Below are 22,611 nucleotides of genomic sequence, written 5' to 3'. Positions count from 1 at the left end.
TACTTGGTTGTAGCACTACAAAAAGAGCTGCCAGAGGACAGAGCGTGCTATTAAAAACAAGCCATAATGAAGATCAGAGAGCAGCCTGACAAAAAATAAATCGCAGGCACCAATGGGAAGGAGAGTTGTGTCACTGAGTCCAGCAGTCAATGGGACTGCTCAGAGCAAATAAGTACAGCCATCCACTGCCAGAAGTTTGAACTTGCCCCAGAGGACTTCACTTGGCCAGCAAAGGCAGAGAACTTAACACTAACAAAGAAGGTTGCAACACCAAAAATCTATTTGAGATTATTTTGTGCAGCTCATGAGAATACATGAGAACATCAAAGCTTTTCCTTAGGACTGGAAGCGATTAAGTCACACCAAAAGTATCTGCAAGGTAGGGAAAAATAAATAAATCTCAGAGCTTCCTTATCAGCTCCCCAGCCAAGATGTATTACTTGAACAAAAAAATAGTTGTATACTGTGCTACAAACAACACAGCAAAATACAAATCTTCCAGTGATTCGACATTTACAAGACATGTGTTTCTGCCATAGAGCGGGCTTCTTCCTTGGAACCACCTTAGCTTAAGCCAAGGGATGGATTCTTCTGTTCCGGGGGAGCATGCTGCCTTGTTACGCAGGAAAAACATTGCTGTTTCAGAGGAATGATTTCTGGCTAAACTGTTGTCATTTCACTGCCACCTGCCCAGGCCTGCCTGCAAAGCGTGGCAAAACCGTGGGCACCTGGGGAAAGGAGCACAGCACAGAGAACTCAGGGTCAGGAAGATCTTAGCTCCCACCCTGGCTCTGACACAGGGCTTTGAGCCGGGGTCTCTTTGGCTCAGTGCTCTCATCTTTACTGGGAGAGATGATGCATTTAAAAGCCTCATTGTATTGTTACTGTGGTGATAAAGGCACTCTGAAGTTGGTAGAGGTAAACAAACATTCACATTGTTCATTTGGAGAACATGGTAAGCAGGTTGCCAACGGCAGCAATCAGCAAGCCCTCCTTAAAAAAAAAAAAACTACCAAAATAACCATCCGATTTTTATTGAAATTATGAAACTGCTTTAGTGACAACAGCAAACATCCAGAGTTCAAATAGAAGAGATCTGTCTTCAAGATAGCAACAGAGCAAGTGTTCCTCACCTCACACAACTCTTTGTCAGCCCCTTGCCCCCAGCATCCTGTCCTGACCGGCTCAGTCCTCCCTAACATCACCCCATGAGGTGGTAGAATGATCTTGCAGGTTGCCCTTGCATTTCCCTCAGCTAGATTTCTGCAATTCCTTTTTCACGGGGCCAAATGTCAGAAATCAGTGGATATAACTGACTTAAGCCAACACTAGCAGAAGGACAAAGGAGAAGAAAAGGTCAATCTCCAGACTAACCAAACACCTCAACTACCTGGAGATTCCTTGTTAAACCTCACTTATTCCCAAGTAATTTTTCTGTCTGTCTCTTCCCTTCCCCCCCATCTTGTTCTTTATAAGTAGACAAAAGGTATGAAAGAGCAGAGGGAGATAAATGCTTTAAGCTACAGGGCAGCACAGGTATAAAAACAAAGGAGCGTAAACTGAGCAGACATACATTTAGTCTCGCAGTTGAAAGACTATTTGTAACCATAAAAATGGGGCTAAAGAAAAATCCTGATCAGTTATTAAATGGATTATAGAACATGATAGTAGGGAGCACATCTCTGTGGGCCAAAGTACTTATTGCAGTCTTGCATTAGAGTAAAAATTGTGCTATGGTCTTTAACTGTTTCTTTGTGCCTTGTTTTCTGCTTAGATTGTTTGTGAGACTTGATTAGGTGTGAAGCTGGAAGAAGAGAAACAGGGATATAAATTGCAGAGGCCAAACAGCATTGGAGGGCAGGTAATCTAGCACAGAGGGAGATAAACTGGGTAGCTCACAGTCTATTCACACTACACATAAAAGGCAGATCTGATATACTTTCAATATCTTTCTTTATATCTTTCTTTACCCCTGAACAATAAGGGAGAGGGAGATAAGGGCACTAAGCCATTTACCTTTAGCATCGGCAGCAGTGCCCAAGTAATTCAATTCTGAGTGTCAATTATATGTTTATTGCTGTGCCTCATTCCTGTAAAACAACAGGTCAGAAGGTGCTCATAATTTAGGGTCCTACTATTTGCCTTCCTTACACTAGTTCTGAAATTTCAGACAGAGCTCACTCACTGCTCCTTTCCCAGGCTGTAGGTGAAGCTACAGCTGCCCCAGGTAAGAAACACCTCAGCTGTGGCATACAAGGAGGCACAAATACCTAGCAAGTTGTTGGAGAAATGAGCGAGTGCTCTTTTTTTCTGTCTCCATATCTTGCCTTCTATCCTTTAACCTTTCTGCTTCAGTCCAGACTCTCAAAATGGGGATTCCTCATACCTTTCCCCATTGCAGTTCACCTGGAGCAGAACAGATGTAGGCTGCCCATAGCCTTCTCAGGAGCTGTGTGTCAGGCACCTCTTTCTGCAGCCTTCCCAAACCCTAATAGTATCTCTCAAGAACTTTTCAGACTGTCCTCAGCAAATGCTAGAGGGAGCCAATGCTGGGAGTGAGCCTTCTGTCCTTGGGGTCAGTCCCCACAGCCCGCCTGCACCAGGTAACCATCAAGTCAAAGCCTCCCAGCAAAGCACTCTTATAGCCCATTGCTACCACCAGGTCTGATGATATGGTGGCCACATGTGCTGCTGGGAGCATACCACAACATGCTTGGCCTGTGTTCTATCTCCCCAGCACTTACAGTGGTCCACCTGCCTACTCCTTATATGTCTCTAGTGGGGCTACCCATGTGTTTCCACCTTCTGAATTAGTGTGACTGTCTATTTTAACCAAAAGCTGTTATATTTCATATTTATATTTAAATTCAATTTTCAAAGACGAGAACAAGTTGTTCAGTATCTATTATTTTGTGCCGCAGTAGACACACTAATTTTAGACTATATAATTTCCATTAGTACCTAAGAGTCATTTATTTCTTTATTCGTTTATGCGATGTTTGACATACACTATCAGGACTGAACAGAATGAATGGCTATAAAAATAAGAAAAAAAGTTATTTCAACAGCATCAAGTGGGCTCAATAAATCCAGACAACTGCGTTTTCTCTACATCTACCTTCCTTTTATTACTCATTTACCTTGTCAGGTCCAAATGAACAGAAAACTGGTGGGATACATACAAGAAATTACTGTCTACCATAACAGAATGAACCTTGTATTTATAGAAATTTAGAGAGACCTAGCTTATTTTAGATCCCTTTTCTGACTTTTACCGCCATCATTCAACTTCATTTGAAGGAGGGAAATGGAACATGTTGTTAATAGTAATCAGATTGACATCAACTTACTAAGAATTCCGTCAGCAAATTTCTGTCCTCTAAAAAAGTGCAGAGGTGGAAAGAGCCTGAGATTGAAGATCAGTGAGGTGAAGACAGAAAAATCTAGGGTTTTCTGTCTAGAAAACCCTACCCATAGGAGTTAATCAGAGAACAAGACTTGTCCGAAATGAAAGACTTTTTCACACCAGAATGTAAAACCCTTACAAATGGAAATAATTTTTTTTATTTTCCATAACATTTAATAAAGTAGTTAGTAAAGGTTGAAATGGTCACACAACTTTCTACAAGGTGTGTAAAATCCACATTTGTTTTAGTGAGCTATTCCCACACTTACTACTGATACTCAATGTACTAATTCTTTTTAACTCCTGCTATAAACCAGAAATGTGCATAGCTAACTGAACAGATTACTAGCTAATGTTAAAGGTTTCCTTTTTCTCCTTCAGTTTCCAATTTTTGTAGCCTTATCTTGGTCTAATTGTCCAAGACAAATGGTTTGGTTGAAAGGTTTCTGAAATATGTTGGGGAAAAAAAAAAACAATGAAAAGGGGCCAAATATCAGAACATGCTAATATGCAAGGGTTTTTGCTAACTCAGGTCTGATTAATGTGAGGTGATAGAACTGATCATCTACCTGGATTAGTCTTCAGGAGTCAGAAAGTAGCAGCGCATGGCTCTGCCAGGGTATAAATACATAATTTATTAGTGGACAGTCTCCTAAGAGCATAAAGCTCTGGTCATATTTAGATACAAAAGTGTTAAGTGTTAAAGACCTGTTCTCAGGTCTGGCCAGAGCACTCACAAGAAATCAAAGAAGAAACTCAACCCTGAATTTCCTCTTCAAGATTAACTTCACCAGGACAGGAATTAATCCTAAAGTATCAAAATGTGTCTTTAAGAGACATACTATGGAAAAGAAGTTGTGGGGCTTCATCGTTAGACTCCCAGATGTTGGCCAGTGATCCAGACAGAAAACAGGGCTAGGCCCATACCCTTCCACCCTCTTGCTATCCAAACAGTTTAGCATGTCTGTATTCCCAGGAGTGCAGGAACTGCCGTTCCTGATGCGCTTGAACACAGCAAGGGGGAAAGAGAGTAGGATTTTGCATTCCTCTTCCATGTTCATTTGAGGGTCTGTAGAGAGCAGAGGAAGTCTAAGTCTTATCAGAAAAAGGCCAAGAAATACAGATAGTGAGTATGCTTCGGCCCTCCTGCCAAGACGTCTAGAGCTGTTAAAAGTAGATTACATGAAAACAAGACAGGAACAAGATACTGGGCGTTAGACCGTGAAAGGATGTCACTTCTCAGCAAAGAGGTAGTTGCCAGTAGGAAGTTCAGAGATTATGCCAAAATACACTTTGCAAAAGAGGGAGAGAATCAGGAAGAAAAAATTTTGTCAGAACAAGCTATAAAGACCTTAACTGGATACTCCTGTGAGTATTCAAGAAGATTGCTCTACTAAAGGTGTAAAACAACTACCAGGGTCAAGCCTAAGCCTGCCAGTAGTAATGGAAGAGTGTGGCTTCTTTCCAAAAGAGGATGGATAGATTGAGACAGAGCGATTAACAGCTACTGAAATAACTAACAAGATGCACTGAGCTGTGCTCAAAGGCAGAGAAACAGAGAAAAATATGTTGTAAGAAAATTTCTGAATTCTGATCCCAAGAACTTGGATGTTCACCAGTTGCAATGGTGCAGTGGTTAGCAGTAAGTCAGAGCAGCCTCTGGTGACAGTCAAGGTTGTCATCCTTCCTGCAGAATAGCTACTGCTCTGACAGAATAGAAATTTCAGTCCTTTCTGTGATCTAGTGCTGTACACATGCAATACAAGGACACAGGAAAGTTAAACCTTTCTTGGTTTTATACTCTCAGTTCTCATGATGCGGAGGAAATCACAGGGATGTACAAGCAAGACCAATGAAGCTGAAGGGAGACAGCCCTTCAGCTCCCCAAATTCTCTTTCTATAAAGCAAAGAGAACGTGTCACAGCAAAAAGAAAACGCAAGCTGCTCTGAACCATCTAATAATTGAGAACTCACCTGAGCTACCTTAAACATGGCTATAGATCATTCAACTTCTTTAATGCTTCTTTCTTCCCACAAAGGCTTCTTCTCTCATCTCACATTCCCAGGGGTCTCTTGCAGGCTATAACATTATTAAGTAGCCACGAGCTTCTGCAAATAGCACACACCTGATCAGGGTGGGGGAAGACTCCTTACCCCCTAATCAAATGCTACCCAATCCCTGTCACTTTAATTACCTGAGTGAAGGTGTTTGTTTATCAAGCATGATACTTTCCCCAGTTCAAAAGTCAAGGAAAGTAGTTATTTTATCTAGAGATAATCCTTTAACCTACCCTGGTTTAATCCAATACCTTCTATGCTGTAGGAGCCAAGAGGCTGCAGCTCTGGAACTGGCAGGAGCCTGAAGCTGGGATTTTGCAAAGAGACAAAACCCATTACTCAGCTACTAAGCAGTAGCACATTTCTGGCAAAGGAGATGACACCTTTTAGCAGGGACTGTGGGAAAGTTAGAGGATCCAAAATTACATGAGAGCAAAGGGAGTACAGTCTGCTATTAACAGACTCACTTGACCCCTGCATCCATAAAAGATGGGCCACATGATACTTTTCCAACTCTGTCAGGACTGGCCCAGAGCCTCAGTATACATTAGGGAGGTATTACAATGTTATCCTTTGGCTGAGATGGGAATTTGATTCTAATTGCGTATGGCCAGCAAAGCTTGCACAAATAGGAACCAGATTTCCACGTGCCTTGACCCCAGTATCATACTGGAAATTCTGCCTCCCTGGCTTCCTGTACATCTTTTTTTTTCGTTTGAGGGAATCGGCTACCAGATCAGACCTTCTGGTTTCCATGTTTGTACTGTAACAAGTTAACACTGTTACAGATCTCAGGCCCAATTAGCCATCAGTTGCACTTGGCAGCCAAATCCAAAGGAATGTATTAAAATTTCAGTTTGCACTGCCTAGTTAGCATTAGCGTACTGCACCTCAAGTCACACATGCTTGCTCTTCTGGTATCTGAGCCAAATCGTATTCTGGGCACAAAATACAGGCACTGCATTGCCTCAAGAAGAGATCCCTGGGTCCAGAGGGGACCTTCAGACCACCTGAACAAGGAGCCCCAAGTCCTTAAACAGATCAAGAAGGAAATACCATGTAGTCAAGGAAACAAGAGCTACCCAACTGATTTATTTTTTTTTCTTTCTCCATGACTTTCTCCACCTCCCTCCATGACTTTGTATTTCTGGTTATCCAGTGCCTGGTTTCAATGGAACGCATGGAAATCTGTGCTGATAGCCACATAGTAAGGCTAAATCCTGTGAAAAAGTAGAAACAAAGTCTCTCAAATAGAAACAAATCCATGCCCCCTGCTCAAATCACCAAAAGTATGGGATATATATCATCACTACTGTGTTCTTAAAAAAAGAGATTACAGCTGCTGGGCTCCGTGCTAACTCTGTACTTCCTGTCCCTATGGGTTAGGTGGATTTGAAGCACTGTGAATGGGACAAGCTCCTCCCTGGACCTGTAACTCTTGCCTTGCAGAGGAGTCACAGTAGTGCTGGGGAGTCCAGCTGCTTGGCCCCAGGCAGCTCAGCGTCTGTCCAACCTCCCAGGGCATTCCAGAATCCCAAATGTAGGTGTCTGTGAGACCGGTTAGAGAGAATAACCTTCCTATATTCATGTCTTGAAAACAGGTCATGCACTTCAGTCATGTAGTGCTTCAGAGCCCATCTCACCTTTAATCCTTGATGCCATCTCTCCCTTTGAGAGAAGTATTCCGTGTCATTGAATTCTCACCATTATACATTCTGCATTTACGGCTGTAGTTTTAAAAGTATCCATTAGTTTGCTGTTATCATAGCTAGGCATTGTCTATATTGAATAAACTAGTCTCGTGCCCGTGACTCACTGATGTACGTCTGGATGAAGACTGAGTCTCTCTTCTGCAACACAGCCAGTTCTGGCAAAAAACAGTATGAAGAAGCACATGACAGGAGTTAGCCAGGCAGTAATAAGACTCACCTGAACGTATACATTTTTTAATTGCTAAATGAGACATGTTCCACAACAGCTAATATTTTTTTAGGGAGATAATTCATTCCATTCGTAATAGATTTAATTGTGCTCTGATTGCTCACACCTGGCAATTTTGTTTTGCAGCACTTTTATTTTTTCCCCAAAGCACTTTCAAAGCATAGAATGGGCCTTGCGCCAGGTATAGTATATGATTCAAGCCCTGAAATAAATGGAATGGGATTTGCAAAGCCAGCTCTAGACATAGACAAAGTATGCAGTTGCTGGGGCAGCTGCCTGCTTTGCCTTTGCCAGAGACCTGCCACTGCTACTGCCAAGGGAAAGGATGCTGTGAGGAAGCTAAAATCTCTTGCTCATCACGCTTGCAGAAGCAGCAGTCATGGCCCCTGGCTCTGACACAAGCAGGAGCACAAAGCCTGCTCCTTCATCCCAGCGCTGCCCCCACCCTGGCAGTGCTCATCCTCAGGGTAGTGAAATTCTGCATTGTCTTTACTTCTGAGCCTGCTTTGGTTCCCGCGTTATTCTGGATTCAGTCTTTTAATTTACATTTGTCTGGTTTAAAATGGCATTCAGGATAATGAAAAAATTTTCCCATTAGATAACCTGAAATTTAACCCCAAACAAATCTGAGAGTATTGAGATGTTTCTAATACATCCCAAGGGCTGCCATCCCTCAGATATTGTTCTTTCTAGCCTTTTTCTTGATTTCTCAAAAGACCCTCAACTCAAGTAACCCCACCAGAATCTTCCTCTCATTTTCTCTTTATCACTCAAAGGCCCATCCTGAGATAGGGATTCATTATACTGCATGCTGTTCTCTCAAAATACTAAGAGATTTCCTCTCCCTCAATGAATTCATACTTTAAACGGATGAGAAGGGAAAAGCGTAGAAGAGTAAGTAGAGTGACAGAGAAGTGAGCTGATTTTCTCTACGTTGGGAGCCATATTGTTTACTCGAGAGTCCAATGTAACAGTGCCTGGCATAGATAAGTGTCTTCAAAATGAATGTAGTATGCCCTAAGACAACAGAAAATCTGTCCTTTATAATGGAAGACACATAAAACTAGAAAGAATCAATTTCAAATAGCCCCACAGAGTGCAAGATGGACTGAGAAAACCTGTATGGATATACAAGGGATAAACTCCACGCCAACCAGCCCAGGCAATTCCATTGAATTATTTCATCAGAGGTACAGTCAGTGATGAATAACTTCTTCACTAAGAACAGAATTTAGCAAAAATAATCTAAATCTATGGTGGCAGGCAGGAGAAGATGATGTGACTGCGTTTCTGAGCAGACAAAAACAATTTCTGAACTGAAATCTAGTCTCTCTTTTTTAATTAATTCCTCCTTCTAACCTACCAAACTATAACACAAAAATAGCTCAGATTATACTCGAGGGCAGTTGTTTACATGCATACTTACCAATTCTCCAGTGAGCAGATTTCTGAAGCAGATCACTCAGTGCTTAATTTTCTCAGCAAAAGGAACGTGAAAACCTATCCACAGTGAAAGTACCCATGCTCTTCAGGGGTAAAAGATAAGGGTTATATAGACAAACCAGAAGCGAAATCTGAAGAGATGTAAAATACTCATCACTTCTATTGATTTTAAGCTGCCTGGAAGCATCTCCTGGGAATGCTTCTCTAGATATTATCTCTGTAATCATAGTATTCTCAATTGAAAATAGAACTGCTCCGTTGCAGTGCATTTGGATTGTAAACACGTGAAAGCGTTGGACTGATAAATGCAGAGATGCTAGCAGAGATCAAATGATGAATTCATTAGCCGCATCAGGTTCTGAAAGGTAGAACTCTTGGCACTGGCTTTCTCAGTGAGAGTTCATCCATTTTTGACACCTGTCATTGGCGGTACTGAGCTGGTGCTTGGTTCTGTTCTCCCACAAGTAACAATTTACTTGAATGTCACTGAACAGTGAAGGGAATAAGATATGGAAGGGCTGAGATCCATTGTTAGAATAAATCTTTTGACAATAGACTTTTTGTAAAAAAGCAATTTAGGGAAAAAAAAGACATTTAGGAACATGGACATTTTGGAACAGTTATCTGCAGTTACAGGCAACCACAGACTCCATCTTCTGAGTGGTTTTCTGTCTGCTGTTTCAAAATCATGTTGTTCTGTCATGAAAAGTCTTCTAATTTCCTGAAGAAAATGTGATCATGACCAGTTCTTTTCTTCTTTTCTTAAGCCAATGCTTTCTTTAGAGGAAATAATTTTTCCACCCTGCCTGTTCTGTTTAAAATGGTAGCCACATCCTCACTAGGTCTTTCTTTTCTTTGACTGATCTAGACCAGCTTTGCTTTTGAGTTTGTTTTCTAAGATGCCTCTTAAGTCTCAGCAAAAGGCTTTTCAGTGCATCTCTTTGAGACTGAATCCCTCTCTTTAAAATGGGTGACCGGGATTCTGCATAGCATTCCCAGAGAGACATCACTGCCCTTTCCCCGGCATGCCAGCACTCCCCTCTCTTGCTGAAACACCTTCTCACGATAGTTTACTGGAGCCACTCAGAAAACAGATCTTTAGCCTATGTATTCAGTGAGTAAATGAAAGTTATTGAGCTATCAGCTATAATTTATGATATCTCTTTGGGGTGAAAGGAGTATATTTCAGTCTTGAATGTTAGCTTTATGCTGCTTACCATGTAAAACAAGTGCCATCTTAAAAGGGATGTCGTGTAATTATCAGTTCTTTCAGATTCTCTGGAGGTACCAGGCATGGATTGCTGGAACCGTGCAAGCACAGACCAGTCTTTGCACAAAAGAGCTGCTATTCTCAGTAAAGTTAATCCTACTCTTATTTTCAGTATGACTTTATTCACTCATTCACATGCCTATTTAAAAACATCACAGCAGATTTTGGAAAAGGTATGCAATATAAATACAATCACGGTTGATGTCTGCAGTAAATACATCCATATATTTAGAAAAGTCCTTTTACATAGTCCATTCCTAGATCACAAAATGAGTCAGTGATTACCCAAAGCTCCCAAACTTAGACGCTACAAGCAAGACTGTGGAAAAATGAGAAAAGGGGAGAATTACACTGGCAATAAAGGACTTAGAAGGTAGATTTTAATGTATTACTAATTTATGCAGCTGATATCTTAAGCATCTATAGTCCTTACTTTCATATTAGGAAACCAAAATATCTTTCCAAATTTGTCTCATTAAGATTGATAAAAATTCAGTTCTAGACACAGAAATCTTCTCGGCCAGGTACGTACTGGCCCTATAATGTTCTCCATGTTGAAACAAAGCTTTGTTAAGCGCACTCAGGGAGGGCAGCTGGAGCTGCGTAAGGGTTGACTGAAGTCAAACCATAAAAAAGAGCAAAAAATGGATCTGCTGCTGGGACACTGGAGCAAAGCATTTATGATAGAGAAAAAGTAGGGGGCAAATGATTCACAATCACCTAATTACATTAGGAACAACAGTTATTCTGCTAGTTGAAAAAATGAGCCCATGGGAAAGGCAGGGAAGGACAGCCCTTAGGTCAGTCTGATATTTATTTTACTGCGTGTGGAAAACCATTCTTCATGAAAACTGAGTTCTGCCATAATATAAAACTCATCATCAAAATAAATGCCTCTAATAAATAGAGAAACTATTGGATGTTACCATCAACAGCATTGGAGAGCCCTTACTAGTACTGAAACTTCATGAGACATATAAAACAGATAAGTAAGTATAGTTCCAATGGGAAATGTCTACAGGCACAGGTATATTTTGTCACCTATACAATGCATTTATGGCTATTTCTTCCCACAGGAAATAACAACATGCATTTAAGCAGTATACAAACTATCAGCTGTCATTGAATTATATTGCAAAGATGATCTATAATCCTGAAAAATGTGACTGTTTTTACTCTATAGCAGTAGTTTATAAGCTGCAAGACAGTAAAGCTAGATAACGCTTTTCACGATATGCAGATGATCAGCTTCCCAAGTAGGAGACTCAAAATGAAATATTATTAACAATTTATGATTATTTCCATGCAGATACTGAATGACTAATTCCTACCATATTTTTCTGTAGTTGCAGGAGGGAGTGTTTCTGCACCTGTTTCTCTTCCCCCAAATCTAATCATCAGTAAAATTGTACTCAACCAGCTGTTAAATTTCAGATCAGTTAGTATATTTCATGCATTTAAAGGCTGACAAAACATGAAGTCATATAGGCGCAATAAAATGGCACAGTGATACCAACAGGAGTGATCACCAAGCTTGCAAAGCTTCACACGGTCTTGGATTTTGTTGTAATACCTAACTAGATTCAAGCAAATGGTGGATATTCGTATGCAAACTAGAGCACCCAGTTAATGCAACAAAGTTAGCAAAGTCTGGAAAAATGTAGTCTGTTTCCATGGATTCTTTGAGAGCTTAAACCACTTGTTAATTATTAGAAATGTATGTAAAACTGTTTAGCTCATGTCATCTCCTGCGGCATTATTCACAGAGGGCATGGTGTCAGCATTTTGAGAACAGAAAGTTCATTAATGCATTTAGTCGTAAAACCTTACATTTTATTGATACACCTGTATTGAACCAACTGCCTTGTGTCTGAGTGAACCATAATTGGTGTTTTGGGTACACACATATTTGAAGCTATCAACACGTAAAATCAAACATTGCAAGAAGTTCCAATCCTACCATAACTGCTCTGTCAATGTGCCTAATACAGTGGTAATTATTCATTCACATATTCAGAGTGTGAGCATTTAAGTTTAACTCTAAAGGCTTTATACACTATTTACCACACACGTTTTCTGGAAATAGTGGATTTAAAATATGTACATACGCATACATATGTGTGTGTGCGAATACATACACATTTAGTCCACAAAAGGCTGTGCACATGGTTTGTTAAATATAGACAGATAAATAGCTAGGAAGGGTAGGTAGGATGGCCCAGTAGCATTACTGATCACTGAGGTCACACAAAATTTTCCACTGACAGATTGCTTTGCAAAATTTTAACAATATCAATTGGAGTTTTGCATGACATATTTTTACGTTAAAATGCCTTAGACATTTCTGAAAATATAACTAAGGAAGAATATGTAGGTGTAGCAAAAAATAGCCAATGATTTTTTTCATTAAGAAGCCCTCCACCTGCCTGCTTTTGAGCTGGAACCTAAAATACTCAAAGGAGCTTTCCAGAGTGCCAAGAATTTGTGCCATAACATTTTTATAAACATTCAAAGTTGCACAATTCAAAAGCACCTGAAAAAAAGACCATACCTGGTTAACAGAGACAGATTAGTTTGGTGACTAAATCTCACATAAATTCAATCTCAGTGAAGTGTTCTTGGTCCCAGAGTTTTAAGACTGAACAAGACTTCCTCCCTAACTCTTCCTGGCAGGTGAAGCTTGCTGTAATGTCTGGCTTCCCTAGAAGGGATGCGGAAGTGGTCTTTCACCTTCAGCACTGCGGCACCTGATGCACCAAGGGAAGCCAGTGTCCATACCAGAAACATATTAGATGGGGATTGCACAGATTATCAACAAGAACAGAAGCCATGGCAGGAGCTTGTTAGAAGAGTGGGGCAAAAAAAAGACAAGAAACGGCATGAGGAAAATGTGTGGATTTTTGTGCCTGGTCAGGAGGATACTGAAGGTGCCCAAGCCAGAAGGCCTTTTGCCAGCGAAACACTCTCTCCTAAACTGTGTTAAACTGAGCTGGCAGAGCAACATCTCTGTGTTCCTATACTGTCAGAAAATAGGTATTAACTTCACTGATAACAGGTGTCCTCATCTTCCTCCCTTTTCTTCTTGATGGACGTACCCAATCTCCTTATATTCCCAGGTACTCTGTTAGCATCTGTGTCTGCAAAGCGGAGCTACCAGTCCACTGCCTGCAGATTGCCCCAGCCTGGGGGATGCACGATTCCGTAGGACCCTGTTTTCCAATTAGGGAATTATATTTAAAATATTCATTAAGATACATTGTTGCAGTTCCTGCAGCAGTTTTACATTATTTAATGCTGTGGTCATAGATAGTTCTGGGTAACTCCAGGAATAGAACTGCCACCCCCTCACAGAAAATGGATTGTTTGACATTTTTATTAGCTCCAGCCTTTGTTCCGTGGAGATGACAGCCAGTTGCCTACATTGTCATGACTGGTAGGAAAGTAGGTAGTGAGCGCAGCTGACAGCATCTTGCAAGTCTGTGATGCTAAATCAGCATCGCTGCCACGTGCCTCTTCAGTGAGGACGGGACGTGGAGGTAGAGTCGTGACAGTATGTTCCAAGGTGTCCCTGCCATTCTTCCAGCTTGCTCTGTCAATGTTTCATCTGGGGTTATTAGTGTTTATAAAAGCATGCCCTTAAAATAGCTGCACGGTGTTAATAGAAGCAAAAATAGCGGTTCTTGTGCTTAACTTCTTCATACTGGTGTAAAACAGGGCTAAATTGGGCAAGTACAAAAATCATAACAGCACAACCCAGTTTAAGGGTGACTTTCATATCCCCTTCAGATCTTAAAAAGCACTGAGTTTCAGCTAAATTCAGACCAGGACACATTCTTTCCTGCTCTACAGACAATCCTTCTCCCTTTAACAGGTGCAAGATTTGGGGTGGCTTTTGCTTAGAGATTGCTGAAGTCTGTTCACTAAGTTCTCCACTCACAAGTGGAGAAAGGAACAACCATGAAATTCTTCAGGTTCTGAAAAAATATATTATTTCAGAAAAATCATTCAGATTTGATTTGAGATTTGTAAAATAACCATCTATATTCCAGCATAAAAAGAGCAGTGTTTTTGAAGAGTAGCATGTGAACCAGGAATCTTTATACGTATCAGATGCTACAAATTTTACTCCTGTATGAAATATGGAGAGGGGAGCATAAGGAGCATTGTGTTTACTTTTCTCATAACATTATTTCTTAAACAGACAAAGCAGTCCGTGTGAGTCTACTCCAGGCACAGTGGATCAATCACCATCTGCCACCAAAACTGATGAATTGTTGTTCTTCTCTAGACAGGGAAATAAAGTGTTGACCATGTTTCACTGAGACTTTTTTTTTTTTTCAAATTGGCTATAGGTCTGTAAGTATCTTACGTGATTATTGTCAGATGAGCCACAGACAATATTTGAAGTAACATACTGCATGTTCTAGGACAAGACAAGGGAACACAGGCTATTACAACAGCATGCCCAAATTTGAACCTCACTTGACACTGGAGTCTGTCTCAATCACATCAGTGAGGGATAAGGGAAGCTCAGTAGAAAAGCAGAGGAAAATGAGTTACTTTATCATACTATGGCATAATAAAAAGTTATCTTAAAATTTGATAATCTGAAATACTTCCTTGTCAGGGTTTTGGGACTGATATTTTTCCTGTAGTAAACTTCTATTTGTATACTTTGACTTTACAATATTCTTTTTTTAATAGGTTATTATTTTCAATACTTACAAGTTTCTTACAACTGTTGTTTCAGAAAGCAAACAATACATTGACAGAACTGGAAGCATTTCCCATTTTGTTTCCTTTAAGATATACCATTGCTTTAAACAAAGATGTATGTATGTTTTGCTCATTTCTGATTTGCCAATGATAAAACAATATCCCATGTAAATTGCAGAAGCTGACATTAATTTTTGTGTTTGTATATCAGGCAAATAAATAAATCTTACAGTTACTAATTATTTTTCAACCTTGCACATGAGAATGTGATTAGACTGACTACAACTGACTGATTATCTGAGACAGGATGTTATTAAATCCCTTTGGGGAGCTTCTGAAAGACCCACCACATTTAGAGCAGAGAGCTTTCCTCTGCATTAGCTCATTTATGGAGCAATTACATGGAACTTACCGAAAAGATGTCAGGAAAAACACTGAACAAATAGCTAAAGTGGAATTCACACCACTCCCCTCTCTGTCAAAACATCTCACAACCTCATAGAGTTAAAAGGAGTTGTCAAGATTATCTATAGCAAAGCTATTTGCTATATATCAGTAAAAGGTATGAGATAGGTTAGATTAAGACTACATGGAAGAGAGCTGGTGCTGGATCTGAAGACAGCAGAGATTTCTCCCTGCTCAAATGGCTTCTTTGCTCTAAGAGCTCCAATTTAATTAATTTTGTGGGCTTGAAAAGTCCAATGCTTTCATTTCATCCATCCCAGAATTAGCAAGTTTTGATATTTCATTAGAAAACATCTATGGAGAATTTCTCAGCGAAGTGTGGATAAATATGCAAAATGCACTGGTTTGAAGAATCTCCACTGGTTCTAGAAAAAACTGTGACTGAATTCAATGATTTTTTGAAAATTAAGATTTCCAAGACCTGATTTTTAGGAGCAATTTACAGTTTTGTACCTAAAAATATGCAGATATGAAAAGGAGAGCAGGTAGAGACCATTTTCAAATCTGTATTCCTACAATGGACTGTTTTCCTGACACCCATAGTTGATAATTAAAATACATAGTGAGGTACTCCATAACTGGTATGTATTAAATATGTACACACCTATTGACTATGAGATTAACAGTTTGAGAATATCAGAAAAGCTGAGGGAGATACGTAATCCAAAGTAATACTGACAGTTCAATGAAGAACAGAAAATACCAAGGTATTACAGATTGCAGAAATTTATTCCCACCTCCACCTTGATTTTAAAGCTAATATTGCTGTAAATTCATGTGATGACAACACCTAAATCTCAGGCCATCTCCTTTTTTCTATTGTTCCTGGGGGTCTTCACATAATCCAAGTCCAGAATGGAAGAAGTTAAAAGATACTTGAATCTTTATTCAATTCCTTATTCAATTAACAACTCAGTAGTACAACTAGAGTAACGTGCTGGAATTCACTTAGCGCTTTTCCTCAGAGTGCCTTAAAGAGCATCATCTTGCTGCCGGTAGTTCTTGACATGAAGCCAGTCCCAGAGTGGACTTGCAGCAGTAGCAAGAGACTTGGCAGAGTTCTCCTTTCCCATAAACACTGAGATTCTCTGCTGCTCTCTCTAGCACAACTATTGCTCCTGAAATGTGTGCCTGTAGGTAAGAATGTGTTCACAGTCCAGAAGGTCCTTATTTTGCAGTACCCGCTGGTAATTCATGGCGAATACTTGAAGGAAGGATTTTCTGCATGTGTAGAGATCACTGGCCACAGGGAAAGCTTGTGCAAAAGTTCTGGTTCACAAATATGAGTGTGCTTGAGTGAAGAAAAGCTGATCTTTTATTGAGTTTATCCTTCAAGGCATGTTATGTTGCATTTCTGATATTGCAAAGGAACACAACAATACTGTATGAGGTATTCTTTGCAGCCAGATACTGTAGTCCTTACTCAGATTTACTCAGGAAAACACACCTTTGACATGAGTGAGAATTTGCTTGACTAAGAACTGAACACAGTGTTTTGAACCTTGCCAGCATTGCTTGATGCTAATGTTGGGCAACAGTTCTCATTGCTAATTTGCCTGCCTCGTTGGCCTTCTCCTGGGCTCTGGATCTGCATTTGCTGTGTGTTATTCATAGCTTATATTGCTAGTTCAGATTGCTTCTCTGTGCTTTTCGTTTCCAGCAAATATTTTGCAGCTATTGTTCTGCTGCTGGTAGATGTGCATGGAACCTGGTATGTGGAACTTGAACCTCAGCCCAGATTTAATTAAAACTGTTAAACATGTTCTCACTGTGGTGCTCAGAAGGAATTTTGCTGACCCTCTTCCAATGAAGCATAAATTTGTTTAATCTGATGTTTTTACAATGCAAAAATATAAGGGCATGATTCACGAATCTTAAGAGCAAATGCTTCTCCAGTAAAATAGATGGAGTAGCATCCATTTACAGCCATAATAAGGTCAATCCTAAATGCTTATTCTGACCAAAAATAGCCCTATGAGAAAATCACTAAATGTGTGTGCTGTAACATCACCTTGTTTTGTAGTTTTAATACTGCTTTAAAGTAAGATATCCTGAATAATAATTAGTACCAAATTATGCCATAGCCTACTACTATGCAGCAAATCTAGCTAGGTTACCACTCGTATGTCTTATGAGCCATACCTAGCCATGGTTTATCCTCTATTCATGCTGCAGGGTACGAAATTCCTGGGTGCCAACCTGCCTATGGCAACCTAGAATTCTCCAGGGCAGGCTCGCAAAATCTTCACCTACTCTCTGGGACAGGTAACTAATAAGTGATGTTTTGTGAAGTTATGCTTTCTTTCTGATTTTCTGATGTCCGTAAAAACGTTTCATTTTTTCACGTCAGTCTGTAGTCTCTCATCGTTCAGTTGCACTACGTTTTCTGAATTAAGGGAATGACAGATCTGTATATTGTAGTACTCTAGATGCTTGCCACAGCCAAGCCTGTAGTAATTATTGTTAACGTGTATAAAAACTGAAAGTTGTTTAGGAAGTTGCAAATTCCACAGCTGCTTACTATCACTTAATATTTTTTTTCTGATGGAGATAGTTCTTACAATACAAATGCATTGAATTTAATCATTGATACCACAGTTTTCTGGGCAGTTCATCCACCTTTCTTAATTGCTGGTATGTGTATATTCTCTCTCCTTTACCAGATTTACATTTACCTTTGGTCTCCTGAAATAAGGATTTTTTCAATGCTATAGTATAAAAATGTTGAAAGGATGGAGGAGTGATGACTGATTCTAGTTTACATTCCTATGCAGCATATAGTATACGTTTAAGTAATGACTCATTTTTCCATATTTTGCTTAGATTCTCTTACATTTCTCCTGCATTTACTCCTTGTTCTTTGTTGCTTGACTTTATTTCAAGTGGCAGGTATGTAGAAGAAATGTCACTCACTGATCCTATATTTTTCAATGACATATGAAAAATTGCAATGTATTTCAAAGTAAGAACTTAATTAGATAAAAAAATAAAGACAGGCTAAGCTTTAGATTGCCTTTTTGCGGTATATTGATTTTCTTTGAATAACGTGTGTGAATTTTCATCTTAAGAGTGCTGCTAGTGTAGGAAAGACATAAGTGAGATTCTTTTCGTAGTTTTTGGCACAGTCTATGCTCTATGGAGTGAAAAAAAACAATCTTGGAAAAGTGATTTGAATCCCTGTTTTTCAGTTCCCTGGGGCTCTGCACATGCACTCTACTCTTACCTGGGGTTAGATGAACTTGATGCAAAAATAGCTTTGTTCTGCTGCTTGTCATTCTTAAAACCAGGAGATGACCAGTGAAGTGGAATATAATCAGGGCATGTAAAACTGTTTTTCAAAATGTTTGACCCTGATTCCAATGTGATTGGATATTTGGAAGTCTTTTTAAATCAAAACAAATTCACACAGCCACAGTGTAATCACTGAGTCTGATCCTATGTGGTGTTTTTAAATGGATACCTGTGGGGAAATTCAGTCTTGGGATGATGTTTAGCGGCCTTTCTGTAGAGCGCTCTCTCAAAAAAAATCTCCTTTCCTCCCATCACTGTCCACTTGTAGTTCTTCCTTTCAAAAGAAAATAAGCTTACTTTTACAGAGGACAATACCACAGTTTATCTCCAAGTATACCAAAGCTTAAAATGCATAAATCCAGGATTTTAGCTCAGGCTATTTAGCCATTTAATAAAATAAATAAACAGCCATTGAAAGATTTCATTTCCTCCCTGCTTTATAAAAAACTCAAAAGGATCTAAATTTTTATAGAGAGATTTTATTGGTTTCTGAAAGCTTGCTTGTTTCTTTCCTGCTTATTAACTCAAGTCTTAATCACATTGTTTCAACATAGCTAGACTTTAAAAATTTATCTGGAAACTTGCTTTCCAATTATATTGAAAAACATCAGCTTGCTGACAGAACTAAAAAAAAAAAGACATTTGTTTGTGAAAATGAAAGATAGTGAGTATGACAACTGTCAGCACTTAGAAAATGAGGATAGATTCTATTTTACCCAGCCTGATGCACCTTAACCTTTAAAAAACTAATGAGAAAGCAACAAAAATTTCAGCAATAGAGGTAAAAAAAACAAGTATCAATTCACCCAGAATGCTAAACTATTTTGGTTATAAGGCAAAAAAATGCATTCTGTGTTTAGGTAATCCACATCTCAGGGCACAAAAGGAATTTTTTGGGAAGTCTGTAGAAAACGAAGCTGCTTCCTCACTCTGCGTGATTCTTTGGGGTGCTATGTCCGTGGGGTAGGTGGAAGCAAAGGGCTCCTGGGTCCCCTCTGAAGACACCCAATATTTTCACATAAATACTGCCTATTTTCAGATGAAAGCCTGCTGCCTGATTTAGTCCCTCCACACTTGCAGAGACCTCCTTCATTTACTGTCTCACTCGAAACGCTACGGAAGAGGTAATGCCAAGGCGCTGGACTGCTAACAGAAGTTTGGAGGAATGAAGTCCTGTTCCCTCGCCTTCCTCATACACCCACAAAAAAGGCAACAAAACAGAGTCTTACACTGAAAAGCCAGTTCAGCTGAGGGAGCAGGATAAAATAGACTTGGCTGAACAAATAAATCATGACATTAGGTTGGGAGGAAGGTTGTATGAAATGACGGCACAACATGCTGAGCAGTAGGGAGCTTGCTAGAGGTGAACTCATTTATACTCTTGCAGAGTAGACTTCTCAGTTAACAAGTCCTAAAATAGTGTGCTGCAGTGTCTGAAACAAGGTAGGGCTTGAAATAATTAGCCAAAGATGACAGATGGCAATTCCTTTCTCTTTTTTTTCCTTCTCTTCTTTTGCTGTAATATCAAGTTGATCAAAGAGCTGAGGATTGTTTGTTATTGTAGAAAACTAAAAATATCTTCAAATATTCAGGCAAAATAAATTCATTCAGATAACAGCCGGTAGTCCCATTGTTCCTGTTCACTTTGTACATGAGTCTGTGTGTAGTAATAGTTTCCCTCAGAATCTGAGTTACATGTGCACAGCTGAGAATTGGGGTGTGTCCAGGCTAAGATGTATTATTTAATAAATGTATTAAATCAATTTATTAATTTATTTAATTTATTTGTTTGCTTGGGTTAACAAATCAGTGATCTACTCTACTGCCAGAAAACCTTCCAAAAAGTCCCTGGAGCTCACCTCTGTAGCAAGTCACCTTAGTAATGTCATACAGCTGTGTGTGATGGGGGAACTAAATGGTAAAGAACAGACTTCAGTAGAACTGCACTGATGGCTACTGAAAGTGTCTGAGGGATCAGTGCTGTGTCTCACTCTAAGCAATAGCAGCGTTATCTCCTATATTCTTTAGTAATAATATCTGGCAGGCATTGGCATTGCTTTAAAGGCAAGCACCTATGGATTCAACTTAGAGGTACAACACGAGCTTCTGTCTTGTATGACTTCTGTCACAAAAAAGAATGCAACTATGACCAGATATAATTAAAAAGAAAATGCAGTAATTTACTCAAAAGAAGGTAATAGTCGCTGCTTATACAGGAATAAAGCAGTGGCATCTGCAGTTCCTCCTCCCCCCAGTCCCAGGAGTAATTCTGTCTGACTGGTCCTGGAGCCAAAAGAGTATATTTAATTTTTTCAACTGCTTAGCATAACCTTTCTGATGGGAACTGCTAAGATAGCCCACCAAAATGAGTCCCTTGAGCCAGGCAAAGACAAATTTCAAATCAGAGGAAAGAGAAAAGGGTTGGGAAAGGAAGGAAATAGCTAAGGTGAGAACAGAGATGATAACCTCTGTCCATCAACCTATATCTGGATGCTTTATACCAAATGAAATGGGAACAAAATTCTTTCCCTACTATTAAAGCACATTTCTATAGTACTCCCCTACCCCACCTCCAACCTCAGTCCTTTAATGGAAAGAGTAAGATAAATTTCAGCTTGTTTCTGGGCAGTTGGTTTCACCCATTCTCATTACATGTCCTAGGACAAATAAACAGCACAATTCAGGAGGAACCACATTCCTGTTCCAGCACAGCTTTGTCCAGATGAATCAGGAAGGTAAACAGACAAAAGCAAAAGTGAGAAAGGTTTAATAACACAATTAAAATATAACTTTATAAGCTTGTGAGCTGATGTGGCAGGCTGCTTTCAGTAATTTCCAGAGGGAGTGCTTATCCGTGACTACAAACCAAAGCAATCTAGAAGCTGGCCACTCGAAGCTGTAAGGAGAGCTGCTGCAACCGAAGGCAGCTTGCTCAATCACCTGGAGAGCTCTCTTTAGCTTCCAAATCATAAATTGAAGTCTACCTCTAATTTTGCTACCTCTATTTCTCAATACCTCATTCTATTTTTTTTCTCTCCTTTCTCATCACTGCTTAGTTGTCTGGATTCCCTAGTGAGATGCAGCGCAGACTGCTAGGACTCTGCCAGACATTAAAAAGCAGGCAACGTCTGTTCAACAACTTCACATCACTTTCTCTGGGAGGCAGCCCCCCCAAACAGCCTTTGTTACAGCAAGAAGTATTTGTTGCAGTCAGCCCTTTTGCCTGCTTTTCTTGTACTTTCATACTCTGCAACTCTACGTTGTAATTCACCATTCCTTCTAGCCAAAAGTTTTATGCAAACATATGGGCCTCTGGAAAGCCAAAAAAATAGCAGCTCTTACAGAGATGAATCTACTTCCAGAGTTATGTCAAGAGCAGAGTCTGGTCAGCAAGCAGCGTGGGGATCCCTTCATCCCTAGGAACGGTCAGGGTTGTTATGTCTCTTCTCTATTGGACAAATGCTGGCTGAAGTTTGACATGCCAGATTTTAACGTCCTTCTCTCCCAGCTTCACCAGCTGAGTCATTTCAGATGTTGTCCAGACCACTAGGCAGCTTTTGTACAATGCAGACAATTTGGAGTAGGGTATGAACATGAGCAGAGTCTTCCATTCTTATGAGAAAATAAGCACAGAATCATAGAATCATAGAATCATAGAATGGTTTGGGTTGGAAGGGACCTTGAAGATCATATTGTTCCAACCCCCTGCCATGGGCAGGGACACCTTCCACTCGACCAGGCTGCTCAAAGCCCTGTCCAGCCTGGCCTTGAACACTTCCAGGGAAGGGACATCCACAACTTCTCTGGGCAACCTGTTCCAGTGTCTCACCACCCTCACATAAAGAATTTCTTCCTGATATCCAATCTAAATCTCCCCTCCTTCAGTTTAAAACAATTACCCCTCATCCTGTCACTACAATCCCTGATAAAGAGTCCCTCCCCATCTTTCCTGTAGGCCCAGTTTAAGTACTGGAATGGCCTGTAAGGTCTCCCCAGAGCCTTCCCTTCTCCAGGCTGAACA

The 22,611-nt window shown here is 39.9% G+C and overlaps 1 protein-coding gene across 10 annotated transcripts in view; it reads left to right on the top strand.

The window, feature by feature from the left end:
* The window catches only part of BEGAIN (brain enriched guanylate kinase associated), a 163,762-nt gene that overhangs the window by 69,212 nt on the left and 71,939 nt on the right, over window positions 1-22,611 (top strand). For 6 of the 10 annotated variants that reach the window (XM_063332967.1, XM_063332969.1, XM_063332968.1 and 3 more), the window contains one exon: window positions 17,475-17,564. The exons of the other annotated variants lie outside the window; for them this stretch is intronic. In XM_063332967.1, coding sequence (XP_063189037.1) covers window positions 17,475-17,564 — 90 coding nt within the window. The remainder of the gene's footprint in view (window positions 1-17,474; window positions 17,565-22,611) is intronic. 10 annotated transcript variants of the gene reach the window in all.

The sequence above is a fragment of the Chroicocephalus ridibundus genome, chromosome 4, assembly GCF_963924245.1.
Source record: "Chroicocephalus ridibundus chromosome 4, bChrRid1.1, whole genome shotgun sequence".
Lineage (NCBI taxonomy): Eukaryota > Metazoa > Chordata > Aves > Charadriiformes > Laridae > Chroicocephalus > Chroicocephalus ridibundus.
Note: the sequence above shows the minus strand (reverse complement) of the source record. Positions and strands in the feature narration are given on the sequence as shown.